The sequence below is a fragment of the Podarcis erhardii genome (genome assembly GCF_964252035.2).
Source record: "Podarcis erhardii genome assembly, chromosome: 4".
Lineage (NCBI taxonomy): Eukaryota > Metazoa > Chordata > Lepidosauria > Squamata > Lacertidae > Podarcis > Podarcis erhardii.
This window is the reverse complement of record NC_138508.1, coordinates 76,215,623-76,231,395: the sequence shown is the minus strand read 5'-3', so window position 1 is coordinate 76,231,395 and position 15,773 is coordinate 76,215,623. Positions and strand designations below refer to the sequence as shown.

At 42.6% G+C, this 15,773-nt stretch overlaps 1 protein-coding gene across 18 annotated transcripts in view; it reads left to right on the top strand.

The window, feature by feature from the left end:
- Window positions 1-15,773, top strand: part of INPP4A (inositol polyphosphate-4-phosphatase type I A) — a 96,671-nt gene that overhangs the window by 34,716 nt on the left and 46,182 nt on the right. For all 18 annotated transcript variants that reach the window (XM_081857872.1, XM_081857871.1, XM_081857884.1 and 15 more), the window contains exons 2-7: window positions 5,886-6,045; window positions 10,372-10,441; window positions 12,184-12,394; window positions 13,621-13,665; window positions 13,945-14,063; window positions 14,175-14,291. In XM_081857872.1, coding sequence (XP_081713998.1) covers window positions 12,289-12,394; window positions 13,621-13,665; window positions 13,945-14,063; window positions 14,175-14,291 — 387 coding nt within the window. In that variant the 5' untranslated portion in view covers window positions 5,886-6,045; window positions 10,372-10,441; window positions 12,184-12,288. The remainder of the gene's footprint in view (window positions 1-5,885; window positions 6,046-10,371; window positions 10,442-12,183; window positions 12,395-13,620; window positions 13,666-13,944; window positions 14,064-14,174; window positions 14,292-15,773) is intronic.

The following is a 15,773-nucleotide window of genomic DNA, read 5'->3' as shown; positions in this document are numbered from 1 at the left end:
AGCTGAGACTCATGATCTTCTCGAACTTTTATAGATTTGATCTTAGCAGCTCCAGAACTTGATGCCTGCCCCTATGGAATAAGAAAGACAACTTTGTGATAGGGATGCAAGCAAGGTTTAGCCCAGTGCTGTACTGTATTTGGGGACAGAAGTCTTTAACAAAGATCTCTTCACAGTTGAGCTCTGATTATTGGATGGACCTCAGAATAGATGTTGCACCATTCTTTAAAGCACGGGATTTTATTGGTTGGGGAGAAGTTTCATTGTTGAACATTCACTCATCTTTCATTCTGATTACTCTGAGGTAATATAGAACATAAATCCAAGTTAGCTCCATTTTTATTTCAGTTCCTACTTTCTCCATTCATGCAAAAGATCCACTTCAGTATTTGGTGTTAAAAGCTCTCAAAGACAGGAGCTATATTGGATAACACAGGGCAAAGTCACTATCATGACCTCGGGGTCCCACTGTGGAACTGGAGGAAGAATCAGAGGGAACTGTGCCGGAAACTCCAGCACAGAAGGCCATTCTGCCAAAACCTTCCAGGCCCAAGGAGGTCACATTGTCACCCCTCTGCCTTTGAGGACTCCGGTCTCAGAAGCTACATCAAAGCTATCTTGCCCATGTCATAGGATTCAAAACAGATAGGACAACTTTAACATACTCACCTGGCAGTGGAAAATACATTGTTCATGAAGGAAGTTTTCCCAGGGGGAGGCTCATCCATTGCAATTTGGTGTGCTGGTCCTTGCAGTTTCCTCAAATGTGGGGAAACTTTGTGGCAGTGGGGGATTGTGTTTGTGTTTTCCCCTGGGTTTTTTTAAGGAGCAGCTCCCACTGGTGGTGATAGAACTAACTACCCAGCAGCCTCTATTAGAGGCTCAGTCTGGGATAACTTGTTTGCTGAAACAACAATCTAAATTTGCTTCAGCTTGAGCTGTGCATTGAGTTGTCCGTCTTGAACACCTCATCTTGGACTTGCTTTCTACCAGAACCCTTACCTGTAACGGAACAGTCATTTGTTATTAATAATGAGGGAATGCTTTGAGCAGTGGTGGGGGAACCTGTGGCCCTCCAGATGTTGTTGGACTCCTGTCAGCTTCAGCCAGCATGGTCAATGATCAGGGTTGGTGGCAACTGTATAATTCCTGAGGACCACAGGTTCCCAATCCTTGGTTTAGAGTCTGAATAGCCAACGGTTCATTATATACTTTATGCAAAATGGCAGAAGCACTACAGAGCGTCTACAACCTAGTTTAAATCAGAAAGTGCTTACTATAGTGTGGCCTAGGGCAGATGAAATGTTCCCAATCTTCTAACTGTACTTAAGGGAATAGGAGTGTGCTGTAGATTTGCATGCGCTGTCCTCTCTCACAGAAATTCCCCTCCCTTCCATGGTTTGCTTTTGAACCATGACGTAGCCTTATGTCTTCTATAGCACTAATCAGAATATTCTATCAAGCATTGAGGAAATAGCAGGACTTGAACATTTTTATTAGGTAAAAATCCCCCAGTAAATGTCCTAGCATGTTTGTTCTGCATTAACCTTTCTACTCTAATAATCCCTAGCAAGAATGCGTTGGGAGGGAGGGATACACTGTTGCATTACTAATGAAAACCACACTTGTGATATTGCTGAAATCCTGGCAGTAGGAGTGCTTTAATTTGGTCTTCTATTTTTATTCTAAGTCTTGTGGTCTGGGCTGTGCAATACATTAAATTCAGGCAGAAAAGGGATCAGGGCTGCAAGGTGTTGGCGACTTGGAATTTGATTTAAAAAGAGATGTTGTGGGAAATGCAGTGGCGTAGCGTGGGTTATCAGCACCCGGGGCAAGGCAAGTAATTTGCGCCCCCTAACCCATGGATTTGCGCCCCCTAACCCGTGGATTTCCCTAACCCCCAGATGTTGCGCCCGGTGCGGCCGGCCCCCCCTGCACCCCCCACGCTACGCCACTGGGGAAATGTATCTAAGCCTTAGGCTTCAGAAGAATGTGCCATTACTAGAGAGTAAGCCCAACTACAAACCCTATGACGTGGTTTTGCATAAATAGGATTGGGAAATGCACTGCCTGTCTTGACTCTGGAAATTTACATATGCTGTTCTGTATTGGCACAGTGTCAGCGCCGGAAGCTGTCATGGAGACATGATGTGCATTTTTGCTGTCACATTGTTTTATGCTACCAAGTGCATTCATTGCCTTAAGTTGTGCTTTTAGTTTTGTGACTTGCAGCTTTCACTTCTAGTAGTAGTATAATATACTGAAGCAGCACCTTGGCTGTGATTTTTAGGCTAATAGCCACAGGGTTCTATAGATATAGTTGCCCTGGCAAATACGGTACATCTTTTAAGATCTCTTATGCTTCCCCAGAATGTTGAGCGGGTGGGGATTTCTCCAGACTTTGCCCGAATCTTGGAGCTATCAAGCTGTTCCCCAAATGTCTCCAAAGCTAGGGCAACAGGGGTGTCCCCCTCCCACCGCAACTCAGAGCTGGGAAGGAGGATAGATCACCCCATTGGTTGTGTTGACCTTGAAGGTTTTCAAGTACTTCCAAGAGCCTAGTCCACATTACATTAGTCATGCATAGGCCATATTACATCACCTGCAAACTCCACCAATCTCTATATGCTTCCCCCCTGTAAATTCAGGTTTACTTGATCTGGAGATAATCCAACAAGTTGGGGAAAGTGGAACTCCAAACCTCTCAACTTCAAAGACTATTTGTTTTGGTGTTTTGGTGTGACTGTATCAATTGTCACTTTCTGCTACTCCCCTTTCCGTGACCATTACTTCCTTAGTGCTTTCATTTCATTTCCAACCATGCTGTAACTATTTAATATGTACTTCTTCTTATCCCTCAGATTTGTCCCCAAACCAGAAAACTGCCCAAGCAAACCACACTAAATATTTCTGCCACAGATATTGTGCAGCAATCTGAAAAGTGTGTGTTGAGAATGCACAACTGCATTCATTTCTTTTCCAGCCAACGCACTCCTGAACCAGAGAGTGTAGCTTTATATGTATGGGTGTATATTATTTTGATCCCTCAGATTTGCACAGATCCAGAAAACTGCAAAAGTATGTGCTGAGAATTTGCAATTATCTTACTGTGTGCAGTTCAGCACTTCCTGACTGGGCATTTTGGGGGGGTGGGGGGGTATTGGTGTTGGTGGTGGGGGAAGCAACGTGCAAGCTCAGCTATCTGTCTGCATACCCTGTCAGTACTATCCACACGGTGTAATCAGCAATTTAGAAAGTGGGGACTAACACAAAAGGGAAGAAGTACTGGTATGAATTTGAATGGAAAAAGTAGATTAACAGGTAAATACTGTTCATATGTGTCTGGTGGTGGGGGGGGGGATGCTTATGCCCAAAAGAGAAGGAAATACATTTTAAAAACAGACCACACACAACTTCCCCCAAAATGTGTGAAACCTTTTTCTCAGAGTTAGGTTATCTCCACTTTTCACAAGGTGCCGTATTTGGAATGTAAATAACCACAGCATTTACTTTTAAGGAAATCTGCACTGCAGCATTGCAGATATATTTGCAGCTTGTCTTTGGCAGGGTGAAGGCAGCATGTGGTATTTAATTTATTGATCAGGGCATTGATGTTTTACGAAGTGCATTTTGGCACTTTCAGCAGCATATTCAGGGAGAGCTGGAGATGATTTACCCTGTGAAACTTTAAGCTATCCAAAGAATACACATATAAAAATCTTTGCGAAAAGGCAAGGAATGGTACTCAGTGAGAGTTAATTGTAACTGGAGCCAACTCCCTCCTGCAATATAGGGATAATAATGCTGCCCTACTTTTAGAGAGGGCGATCACACTGAGATAATGTGTGTGGAGCACTTAGAATGCTTGATGTGTGGTTTTAAATGCTAAATAAGCATCAAGTAGTCTGCACTGGTGCTTATTGCTTCTGTTCATTATATCAAAGAATAATGGAAACTCATTTGAATAAATGGTGTTTGAAATCATATTCACGTTGCCCTCCTGAAAATGGCCATTTCCCCTTGATATAACAGACTACAAGTCATCCGTTCGGCTTGCCAGGTTGACTGATCATGGAACATTGCTCCATGCCATATCAGGGAATGTTCCACACAATTAGAATCATACCACACGGGGCACCTTACCTGGCATGCGCATATGAAGGTAGCCCAGCATATGAAGGTAGCCCAGCAGCCCAATTCCTGTTGCAGAGCAATGTGATTGAGTAGTTTTGCAGGAGAGAAGTGTTGGGTGAGGGAGGTTTCTTAGCCCTTCGCAGGCCAGCTGCTTTTCCCTGAACACCCCACCCCCCAAATATTTGTACCACAGGTTTATTTTGCAGACATGAGTCTGGAATCATGCAGTGGTAAAAGCAAATTGTGTGGGTGACCAATATGGCAAGAATTAAATAATCCCCCTTTCCCACAGTTCTTTGCTGCAGAGCTGGCCTTTTTGGGCTTCTGTTACGCATGACTGTTGCCTACCTTGCTTGCAATTTTGCCCTAAGCCTGTTATGGGTTAGGTTTAGGTTTGTTTCATTTATCATTGTGCAGTCAGGGTTTATGCAGTGTTTCTGGTGTATTTTAGCTTACAGGCCTCCTGCAATGTCGAGTCCCTTCAGAATGGATGGGGAATATATATATAGGGGGAATGGGCTTACTACAGAGTTGTTGGCAGACAACATTCACGCTGCTTTCTTCCAGCTAAATGTCAGGAGTAAGCGCCTGGATAATATATGCTCCAGTACACAAGTCAGGGAACACTTAACTTATCAAGAGCAAGGAACTGAAATGGATTACTCCATGGGCAAAGTGTACAGAATCCTTTTGTTGGTTTCACTCCCAAACAAAGTCTAGCCAGAGTCCCAAGGCAAATTGCAAAACTTGGGTTCTGGGATGAAACTGAGAAGTGACTTCTTAATGCTTTGGTTTTGAATACAAGTCAGATTCTCTGTGATTCTAACTTTTTGAAGACTGAGAACTCGGTTTAGGATTGAAACATGGGGCGGGGATGCCAGACACTTGTTCAGTGATGGGTACCGGGCCACTCCCTCAGCCATGTACCATAAGGCATTTAAAGCACATGCTTATTTGCTTAATAAAAAATTGTATTTTCTTTAAGTTGGGTATAGAAGTACTAACATAATCACTGCATATGCTGGCTTTAAGGGCGAGAGGGGAAGCAAATTCATGACAACAAATGAATTGCTTTCTGTAATGTGGTGCTTGGTTGTTAAGTAATCTGGACAGTTCTTGAACTTTGTAATTTCCACATGTATTATATATACATATGTACATACTTATAAAATAAAGGTGCCCAGTTTCCTAAAGATCAGAAATATGTTTTGTAGCTTTCACTGAAATGGGAGAGTAGACTTCGATATACTCATATTTTTTCCTTTCCCCTTTTTAAAATTGGTGCATGTCACGTGACCCTCATGTGCTCAAGAGATTTCACTTCCTTCTCAGAGCAACTCATCCGGAAATGTCTGTGGAAAGGATTTCCTACAATACTTTAGCTAGTGTTTAAGGCTGCCACAGGAAGCCTCTTGTTTGCAGATACTGACTTCCAGAAGCAATACTTTAGGAGCTGGAAAGGGCTCTTGATTTAAAAGTAATCACATCATTGAATTCCTTGTCAAACTGAGGAATGGCTTGGCAGCTTCAAACGTACTTTTTGTTTTTAAATTCATTAATTGGATCAAATGTTTATCAACCCGAGGGAGCACTTCCCAGTACCAACAAAGAAGTGTTGAAATTGCACCCTTTTGATACTTTTGGCGTAGCCTAGCTTGTAAGTGGCATTCTAAAAAGCTGATATTTTTACATTATTTTCATGAAGTTCAACAGATGAGCATTACCAGGAGATCCCTTTTCTTATTTTTCAGGTTCTGTGACCATTCAGCCTGGGAGGAACAGCGGTGTGTCACCCGTGGAAAACAAATTAAGGCAACATGGATATCTCGATTCTACAGTTATATTGAACAAGTACAGAATTTGGTACTAGTTATCCTAGGATTTTTAGCTTTTCATTGGAAACCTAGAAAGGTAAGCTTCTAGTTTTTAAGTTTGTGGCAAAACTGAAATAAAAAAACATTATGTCTGGGCAATTTCTGGTGATATCTCAGTAGGTGTATGTGTATTGAGCAGAGATTTTCAGTCAGTGTGAGACTGCAGGGAAGTTCTGCAAATGTCTTCAGAGATGAGAGTGTCTTTCACCCTACCATATGTAGCAGTCACAAAATAGCTGCATTTGTTGGATTCACATAATTTATATAGTTTGCACTTTTTAAAGCACAGAATATACCTTTTGTTTTAGTAACAGCTATCATAGGATATTTTAGAGATTCAAAAACCATTGAAGATGCATTTAAGACAAGCAATTGTGATAGAAAACGAACTGTTTATATCCAAAACTAGGTCTGTGGGTTGGATGTTCCCTATCACTGAGGTGCTGTTGACTACAGTTCTTGTTTTTGGTTTTAACTGAATCCTGGGGCACACTCCAAATACACATGGTGTGAAAGTTAATTTGAACATGACTGGCAAGTATATTATGTGAAGTAAATGTGCACCCTAGAAAATGCCCCAGAATCCTCTGTGACGCTTGGCATTCCATGACTGTCAAGCAGGGGTCTGTGTGGAAAATGTTTTCTATAAATGGAAAGTTTGCAAACCAGTTGCTTGCTATTTTAAAAGACCTGGGCAATTAAGCTTCCTACAGCTTTCCCTTTCCATTTTGTTCCTTTTGTGGTTTAAGTTAAGCAGATGCTAGAAATGGATGGTGCTTCGGAACACAAGGAAATGAAGTCAAAACAAGTCCTCTTGACTATACATTGGCCCAGTTCAAATGATAATTCAAGGCTATGAAGCCTTGAATGAGTGTTAGGGCCAAGCATGCCTCATTTATCCAGAATGTAGGACAGGCAGCAAGTTATTGTATTCTCTCCCCAGCCCTCAAGAAGTGAAACTGAGGCATTCTGGAATTCCTGGGTCAGGCAGGAGAACTGTGAAGACAGCAAGCATGAGACAGCCCACCAGATGGTTTCTTGGTGACTGGAATAAGGATTTCTGCTTCAGCTAGCAAAGTACCAGGGGAAGTAGGAACTGAAGTAGAGTCTTTAAAATGACATTTGAACTGCTGCAACCAGCTGGGACCTCTACTTCGCCAGGAAGGTGTCCAAAGAAATGGGAACCAGGGGTATTGAAGGAAAAGCAGGGAAGTCAGACCCCTGGAATCTGACTGACAGCATGAGTGATTCAGCAGAAGTGCCGTATTTTTCCGTCTATAAGACGCCCCCATGTATAAGACACCCCCTATTTTGGGGGGACCCAGATTTAAGAAAATGGGGGGGAGATGTATCTGTGTATAAGACGCCCCCTAATTCTTGACATTATTTTTTAGGAAAAAAACAGTCTTATACACAGAAAAATATGGTAATTTCAGGCAAAGTGGATCTGAGCAACTGGAACCATTTTTTTGCTGTGAAGCCTAGAGGTTTTTAGACCCTTTTGGACAAAAGCTTCATAGCAGATAGCAGAGCTGTCATTCCTCATTTCCTTGGTATGAGAACACTTTGTGTGGTCCACCCTGATAGGATTATTATTATTATTTGCTCCATAACTCTTCTTCTAGTTTGATTAGAGCAAGACTTGAATAGATTGTGGAAAGCTGTACCCAGTGCATTTGACTGGCAACATCATCTCAGTTGAGATGACCAACTTCTTTAGCTGCTTTTTCCATCAGTTCTCAAGCACCCTCCATGCAAAGTGAACCAAACTGGAGCCATTTTTTTAAAACCACACCAATAGTATTGGTGTGGAACGTTTCCCAGGCTCATCACCTACTAGACAGGGTCTAGCCAGTCTGGTACACAACCCTACTTGGAGAAGTCAGAGATTGAACCTGGGACCGCATGCATTGCATGTTCTATAGACAGTTGCTCTAGGCATCTCCTTTTTGTGGTCCACCTCTCAACTCTAGGAATCAACTCTTTATCATTTTAACCCTTCCTTTTCCCAATTGCATTTCCTTTTTATCCATCCACCCCCCCCCCCATTGCAGCAGGCGAAGGGAATATGTAACTCTTTCCCTCACACCACAATTCCATTAAAAACCATCCCTTCTAACATTGGGAATGGGGGGAAAGAGTGACTGCTTGCTTGACTACACAATGCTATTTAGATTCCAGAAGTCTGGAAGCAGAGTCACTAGCTTTGCTTGTGGAACAGCAATGACCAGTTGCTTACTAACTCATCCACACCTGGAAGTACGGTACCCTTTGACCCAAGTTTCCAGTTCATTCTCCTTTCTCTGTAACTTGTTTCACTACTGTCACTTCTTTTATGGAGTAAACTTGGTCACTCCTTACCGGAGGCTTTTCTCAGCCTCCTCCACCCCTCTTGTTACCACAGCCTTGTATCATGAGTAAACAGGCTTGCTGGCGGGAGAAACTGAGTTAATAAGATAATAAACTGAGATAATAAATTGACGTCAGGTGAATGTAATAGGTTTGACGAGGAGGGCAGCTATATGTTTAGTGTCACAGAAGGGAGAACAGCTCTTTGTGAGTGTTGGTTGGTTGTTTGAAAGCAGAGGTGTTTATAGGCTGGTGTGGTGCTGGATATAAGAGCAATCCTTAGCCTCTGAGTCACAGGAAAAAGGGCATAGTGTGTTCTACTTAGATCATGGGATTTGAAATCTGAGTATCTTTTTACTAAGTAAAAACCCTGAATGTCTAAAAATACCATGATAGTTTGTTTTATAAGGCACGGCCAGGATAACATGTCCCAAGTCCTAGAAGGAATAAAGAAGAAAAGCATAGTCATGAAACGTTGGACTGCTGTGGTTTTCTATATATAACTGGAATGAACTGGGTTTGAGGGGTAGTTTCAGAAATATGGATGCAAAGACGCATTTCGCTTCTTGGCAGTGTTAACCTCTCAAGTTGAGCAAGAGGCTCTTTATGCTTTGTGTGTGTGTGTGTGTGTGTGTGTGTGTGTGTGTGTGTGTATATAGTGGGCCACATTCACTTCTAAGCAACCTTCCAAGGGCCACATGCCAGTGGTGGTCAAAAGTGGACGGAGCAACAGATGTAAATTTTGCCTTTGTACAGGAGGCTAGCTCCTACACATACACTTAGTACCCTCTATCCAGACAAGCTGGAGGTGTCTGAGGACACATTCCAGCCAGGCAAAAACAGGCTGAGAAGCATAAACAGTGAAGGGTGTGACCTGGGAGAGAGTTCCAAGGGCCAGGTACAGAGAGGCCTGGGGGCCACATTTGGTCCCTGGTGCTGAGGTTCCCTATCCCCAGTCATGGATGCCATGACTTAAATCTTAATCTGAGCTACAGAAATGCAACGCTTCCTTGAAGAATGAGACTGGTCTATTTTAAAACGGCTTGGCTTCCCTTAAGATTTCTACAAAATATTTCTTCATAGCTGGATTCTGTGAATTCCCCTGAAAGTTACCCCTGAGTAGTAACTTTTAATTCTGGCGGTTAAAAACAAATGCATGGCTGGAAAGTTGCACAAAAGAACAAAGCACCTTAAATGTTCTTTAATTACCATGTCTTTGTTCACGTTTAAAATATATTTCCGTTTTAAAAGCTAGCTATTCCAATAGTTTCAGCTTCTTCCTCCTCCTCCTCCTCCTCCTCCTCCTCCTCCTCCTCCTCCTCCTCCTCCTATTTATTTAAAATCTCCATCCATCTGGTGAGAATAACTCATATTCTGGATTTATGCTGGAGTGAAAGCATCTCATTTGCCAAGGAGGCAATTTGTTATGGTGGGAAATCGTTCTTTTGTGATAGTGGTGTAAGCAAAATATTTATTCTGGGCAAATAGTTTATAATAGTATTAATTAGAACAGAAATACCCAAACTATGTGCCAGAGCACAACAGCGTGCCAGGAGAAAACTGCTCTTGTGCAGAAAAGACTAAAAATCCATTTCTGGATCCATTCCCGTCACTTGACACACAAGTGGCCTCCTTGACGTGAAGCGCCTTCCATCAGCGAGGGAAATAGTTCAGAATGGTGGGAACTCATGGTATAATTCAGAAACCTCATCCTGAATATATGCAAGGGAATGCTATATTTTATGAACATTTATTATGGTTACTTCTTATACTTTGTGCCTTTAAAAAAATAAAAACAAAAAACAGAATGGTTCTAAATTAGTCATCTTCTAAATGCATATAATGGAATCTCTTTGAAAACCCCAATTTCACACCTGACGCTATAATGGCAGTTAAGCTGACAGCGATAAAGGCATGTGATACGATTGGAAGACTAAATAGACATGTGTATTTAAAAATCAATATCAATTTTGAATGCTCAGACTCCGTAATTCATTGTGTGTGTTTTTTTCAGATGGGAAAATAAAGCTGCCTTTAAGAAATGCAAAATACCATGCTCTCACCCAAGAAAACAACAGCCCGCTGTAAGTAAAAAGATGTTTGGTGTAAAATGTCAAACACATTCTGAAAATTTACTACAATAGGGAGCTTCTTGTAAGCTGAATCATAACTCGGAATTCAAGTGGGTAAGACTTGGAATTTTAATCACATTTAAATTTTGCAAATCTTTTGAAATTGTTTTGTTTTTGTGTGCGGGGAAAAAAACTTGTTAGAGATTATAACTTGGTGACCTCCAGATGGTGTTTTGACTATAACTTCCATCAGCTATAGCCAATATGACCAACGTCAGAGACTGTGGGAGCTGTGATCCAAAACTTCTGAGGGACAACATATTGGCCAAGGCTGCTCCAGGGTGTGGCTCACCCAACACAATACTGATTCTTTCCATAGGGATGATCAAACACATGAATGGATACTCAGACAGACATTTTGATCCGTAGGTCACCATTGGTCTTGCTTGGATGTGACACCATGGTTTAACATTAACAAATATGAGCCTAGGGCTGAGATGCTCCTTCCTATATCTCTTCTGGTGCAGCCACAAAGAGGAGTTCGGAATACTTTACATAAGTTTTTGATTAACCACAGCTTGGCATAACATCCAATCCCAAAAAATGTGTGGTTAATCTTTAAAGGTAAAGGTAGAGGGATCCCTGACCATTTGGTCCAGTTGTGGACGACTCTGGGGTTGCGGCGCTCATCCCGCTTTATTGGCCAAGGGAGCCAGCGTGCAGTCCGGGTCATGTGGCCAGCATGACTAAGCCGCTTCTGGCGAACCAGAGCAGCACACGGAAACGCCGTTTACCTTCCCGCCGGAGTGGTACCTATTTATCTACTTGCACTTTGACATGCTTTCGAACTGCTAGGTTGGCAGGAGCTGGGACCGAGCAACGGGAGCTCATCTGATCACGGGGATTCGAACCACCGACCTTCTGATCGGCAAGCCCTAGGCTCAATGGTTTAACACACAGCACCACCTGCGTCCCTATTGGTTAATCTTTACTATTGTTTAAATAAGCCAGCTTGAAAACATAGTTTATTCATTTGGCTTGTTTCAACAAACGCTAAAGATAAACCATCATGTAACGGTTGGACGGTACACTAAACTGTGGTTAATCTAAAAGGGAGGTGGAAGCTTCAGATGTTCCTAAAGCTGTGGCAGAAGAATGGAGCGGTTGAGTTTGAGGCTCATTGTTAGTATAAAACATGGTCTGAACATAGTCAACGTGTGTGACACTGCCTGCTTGTCTGGAGCAAAACCATGTAGTACTTTGTGCAAATTCTTTGACTGCAGCCGAGAATCAAGACTCTTACTAAGTGGGTGTTTTTCATTGACCTAGGCAGCTTCAGGTTATGTAGATTAGACCATAGCCCTCTTCTGACATTTCAGCCTGCACACATAAGGGGAAAACACCTACGGAGGGATCATGGGGGGAGGGGAAGGTGAGTGGCACCAGGCATGTCTACTCGACCCTCAACCTTCATGTTTTTAGGGTAAAAGTCCGAAGCAGGCTTGTGTGTTTTTCTGAATGTGCTTGCAGGCCTCCTCATAATTGTGAACCCTGATAAACTATTATCATTTTGATAGCATCTAAAATATATGGTGAGGTCTGCTGAAGCAAATGGTCTCCTGTTAAAATGGTAAATTAATTCTTCTTTAATGCTACCATTAAAATCATTTGAGCCTTTGCTGTTAAAATCAGCATTTAAACGAACCTAGTTTGGAACCTATTTCAGATTGTGTTTTGTTTTCATTCTGCCTTAGCCTGCTGTCATAAGGGCTGCAAGTGAAGACGACACTCTATTTTGGTCCTTCATCAAGGCTTTGCTGTGATCAAACAGTGAAAAGAGGCGTCTTCCCCATGACAACATGTCAGCAAAAGATATCAGTCCCCGCCATGGTGCAAAATCCCGCACTGTGCAGCGGGCCTCAACTATTGATGTCACGACTGACATGTTAGATTTGTCTTTGGCAGGTTAGTATCTTTTCTTCCTACCTGTGTCCTCATGGTTGTATTGAATTCTTAATTTGTCTTGCTTTTCTGTTTGAAATTCTAGTTTTTTAGACAGTCCCCTCCCCCCTGCACCCAGTGCTGGTAATGAAAATATTAATTTGGGAACACATGCACTGTTTGTTATATTTGTATCTTTCCCCCATGTTATAAGCAGTGGGCACGATACAAGGACAGTGGGGAGGATAGTAGATTTGGGAGCAGTATAAATAAGAGAAGTGAGTGGAAGTGAGAGCTGGGCCATAAAGAAGGCTGATCGCCCAAAAATTGATGCTTTTGAATTATGGTGCTGGAGGAGACTCTTGAGAGTCCCATGGACTGCAAGAAGATCAAACCTATCCATTCTTAAGGAAATCAGCCCTGAGTGCTCACTGCAAGGACAGATCCTGAAGCTGAGGCTCCAATACTTTGGCCACCTCATGAGAAGAGAAGACTCCCTGGAAAAGACCCTGATGTTGGGAAAGATGGAGGGCAGAAGGAGAAGGGGATGACAGAGGACGAGATGGTTGGATAGTGTTCTTGAAGCTACCAGCATGAGTTTGACCAAGCTGCGGGAGGCAGTGGAAGACAGGAGTGCCTGGCATGCTCTGGTCCATGGGGTCATGAAGAGTTGGACATAACTAAACGACTAAACAACAACAACATAAATAAGAGACAGAAAAGTGTTAAAGAGACAGAAAAAAGAGACCAGTCAACAATGAATTTATGTCGTTATAAACTTTTGTACCTTTGTAAGTTCTTCCCATAGCATTGCCTTACAATTTTTGAATGAACAATTTTGCATCAGAAGCTGCAGATTGGTCCTTCATCCAGATAATTACTTCATGCATGACCAAATGCTTTTATATGCTTAATATGATCTTTGACCATTTTTCTTTGAACACCATTAGGCCTTTTATTTTCTCATTCATTCTGGAAGTGCTTTGAAGTGTGTGTGTGTGTGTGTGTGTGTGTGTGAAAGAGAGAGAGAGAGAGAGAGTGCGTGTTTACTATTTGAGATACATAAGATTGAAGTTCTTGGTGAACTATTTACACAGTTATTTGAATAAGTGAATAAGTGTTAACTTTTTACTCTATTTACCCCTAAATTGTCTTTGCTCCTTAATGAGAGCGTAAGACTATTTTAAAAGGAGCAAATTGACTTAATCTGTATATCTTTATACGCTTATGCTAATCTTTGTAATTTGCAGGTAACAGCCAAGATCCGGATGAGCCAATCTTAGAATTCAGTTTAGGTGAGTAGTTCCGTTGTCTGGAGAGGTCACTTTCTGATTCGCACGGAGAAGCCGTTTTCAAGGGAGCCCAGTGACCGAAGCCTGCAGCTGTATTGAGGCAGCACTGGGTGTTGATATTTTGCGCCCCTAACCATTTTGTGTCCGGGGCAACTGCCCCGTGGCCCTTTCCCACACTGTGCCACTGAGGCAGACAAGTGAAAAGTGGGCTTCCCTTCCCCTTTATACTTTGCATATATATGCGTGACATGGTGTGTAAGCCGTATTGTTTCTTTCCTATAGCTTGCAGCGAGCTCCTTACCCCATCGCTAGATAGAAAGCCAAATAGTTTTGTAGCAGTGAGTGTAACTACACCACCTCAGGCATTCTGGACAAAGCATGCTCAGACAGAGATTATTGAGGTAAGTAATACTACATTACCCGCTGTGCCAGCCACAGCACCACCAGTTAATCTTAGCTGATACCAAGTTTTCCAAACATAACCTTTTCTCTCCTTTTTTTTTTAATTGCAGGGAACAAGCAACCCAATCTTTCTAAGCAGTATTGCCTTTTTTCAAGACTCTCTTATTAACCAGATGACACAAATAAAACTTTCTGTATATGATGTTAAAGATAGATCTCAGGGAACTGTAAGTCCGATTCACCAAATGTCTTCTCTGTCATTCATGTTCAGTGTAAACAAAATGTTGCATATGCCTTTGGTCTGAGGTACACTGCCTGTTCTCCCTCTTGAAGGCCAGCACTAACAGTGTAATCCTAACCTTATCTACTCAGAAGTAAGTCTTGTTGAATTCTGCGGGGCTTAGGTAAAGGTAAAGGGGCCCCTGACCATTAGGTCCAGTCGTGACCAACTCTGGGGTTGCCGCGCTCATCTCGCTTTATTGGCCGAGGGAGCTGGCATACAGCTTCCGGGTCATGTGGCCAGTATGACTAAGCCACTTCTGGTGAACCAGAGCAGTGCACAGAAACGCCGTTTACCTTCCCGCCAGAGCGGTACCTATTTATCTACTTGTGACGTGCTTTTGAACTGCTAGGTTGGCTTACTCTGTGGGGCTTACTCCTGGCTAAATGGAGTTAGGACTGCTTTCTTAGTGCTGGGGTCAGGAACTTGAGGCCTGCGGGCCAAATCCAGCCCTCTCCATCCAGCCCTCAGGAGTGTCTACAGGCCATGCCTCTCCTCCGCATCACATCTGTCACTGGCCATGTTTTTAGGCCTCCTTCATGTGCTTTTGCTTGGCTGGAATGTGTCCTTGAACTGTGACAAATCCTCTTGCCTGGATTGAGGATGGAGAGAGGGGTTTGTGTAGACATTTTAGCGAGGCTAAAACATAGGCCACTGTACAAAGTAAGAGCCATATCTGTTGCCCCACCCACTATTTTGCCCCTGGCTCCGCCCACCACAGGTATGTAGTGCCTGGAAAGTTGCCTATGAAGGAATTTGGCCCTTAGGTTGGAAAAGGTCCCCACCCCACAACGCCTTAGGAGATGGTATTGTTAAATGAGCATTCTAAACATGTGCTTGAAGATGCTCATTTTGGGCGACATCCAATGATTCCCTTCCTCTGATAGAGAGTGGGAATCTGTGGATCCAACTGATTAAAAATAACCATGCTTGTAGTTTCTCTCTCTCTCTCTCTCTCTCTCTCTCTCTCTCACACACACACACACACACACACTGCCAAATTGTAGTTTATAAAACTAGCCAAGGCTTGGTGTGATGTCTGAATTGATAAAATATGGTATGTATGTAATCGTCTAGCAAAGCATAATCCCAAAGCCCTGCTTTTGACATTGCAGCCATTGTTCTGTCTCTGAAGACTGTTGAATCCTAGAGACAGAAGTGAACTTATGAACCTGAATACTGCACTGATAGAAAATGAAGGCAGACAAGCCACTCTGAATTGTGATTTGAGTCTTGCAGGCTTTGGAAAGTCAAGCTATCATTCTGAAGTATTGCTAGTGCATTCTATATTCTGGCACGATGTCAGTACTGAGCCAGAGAAAGTGAGAGGCTTTGGTTTCAGACATCACCTTGAAGCCATAGGAATGAGCTTTGTAAATAGAAATTAGAAACGTAATTAGGATTAAAATGTCCTCTGCATTGACAATAC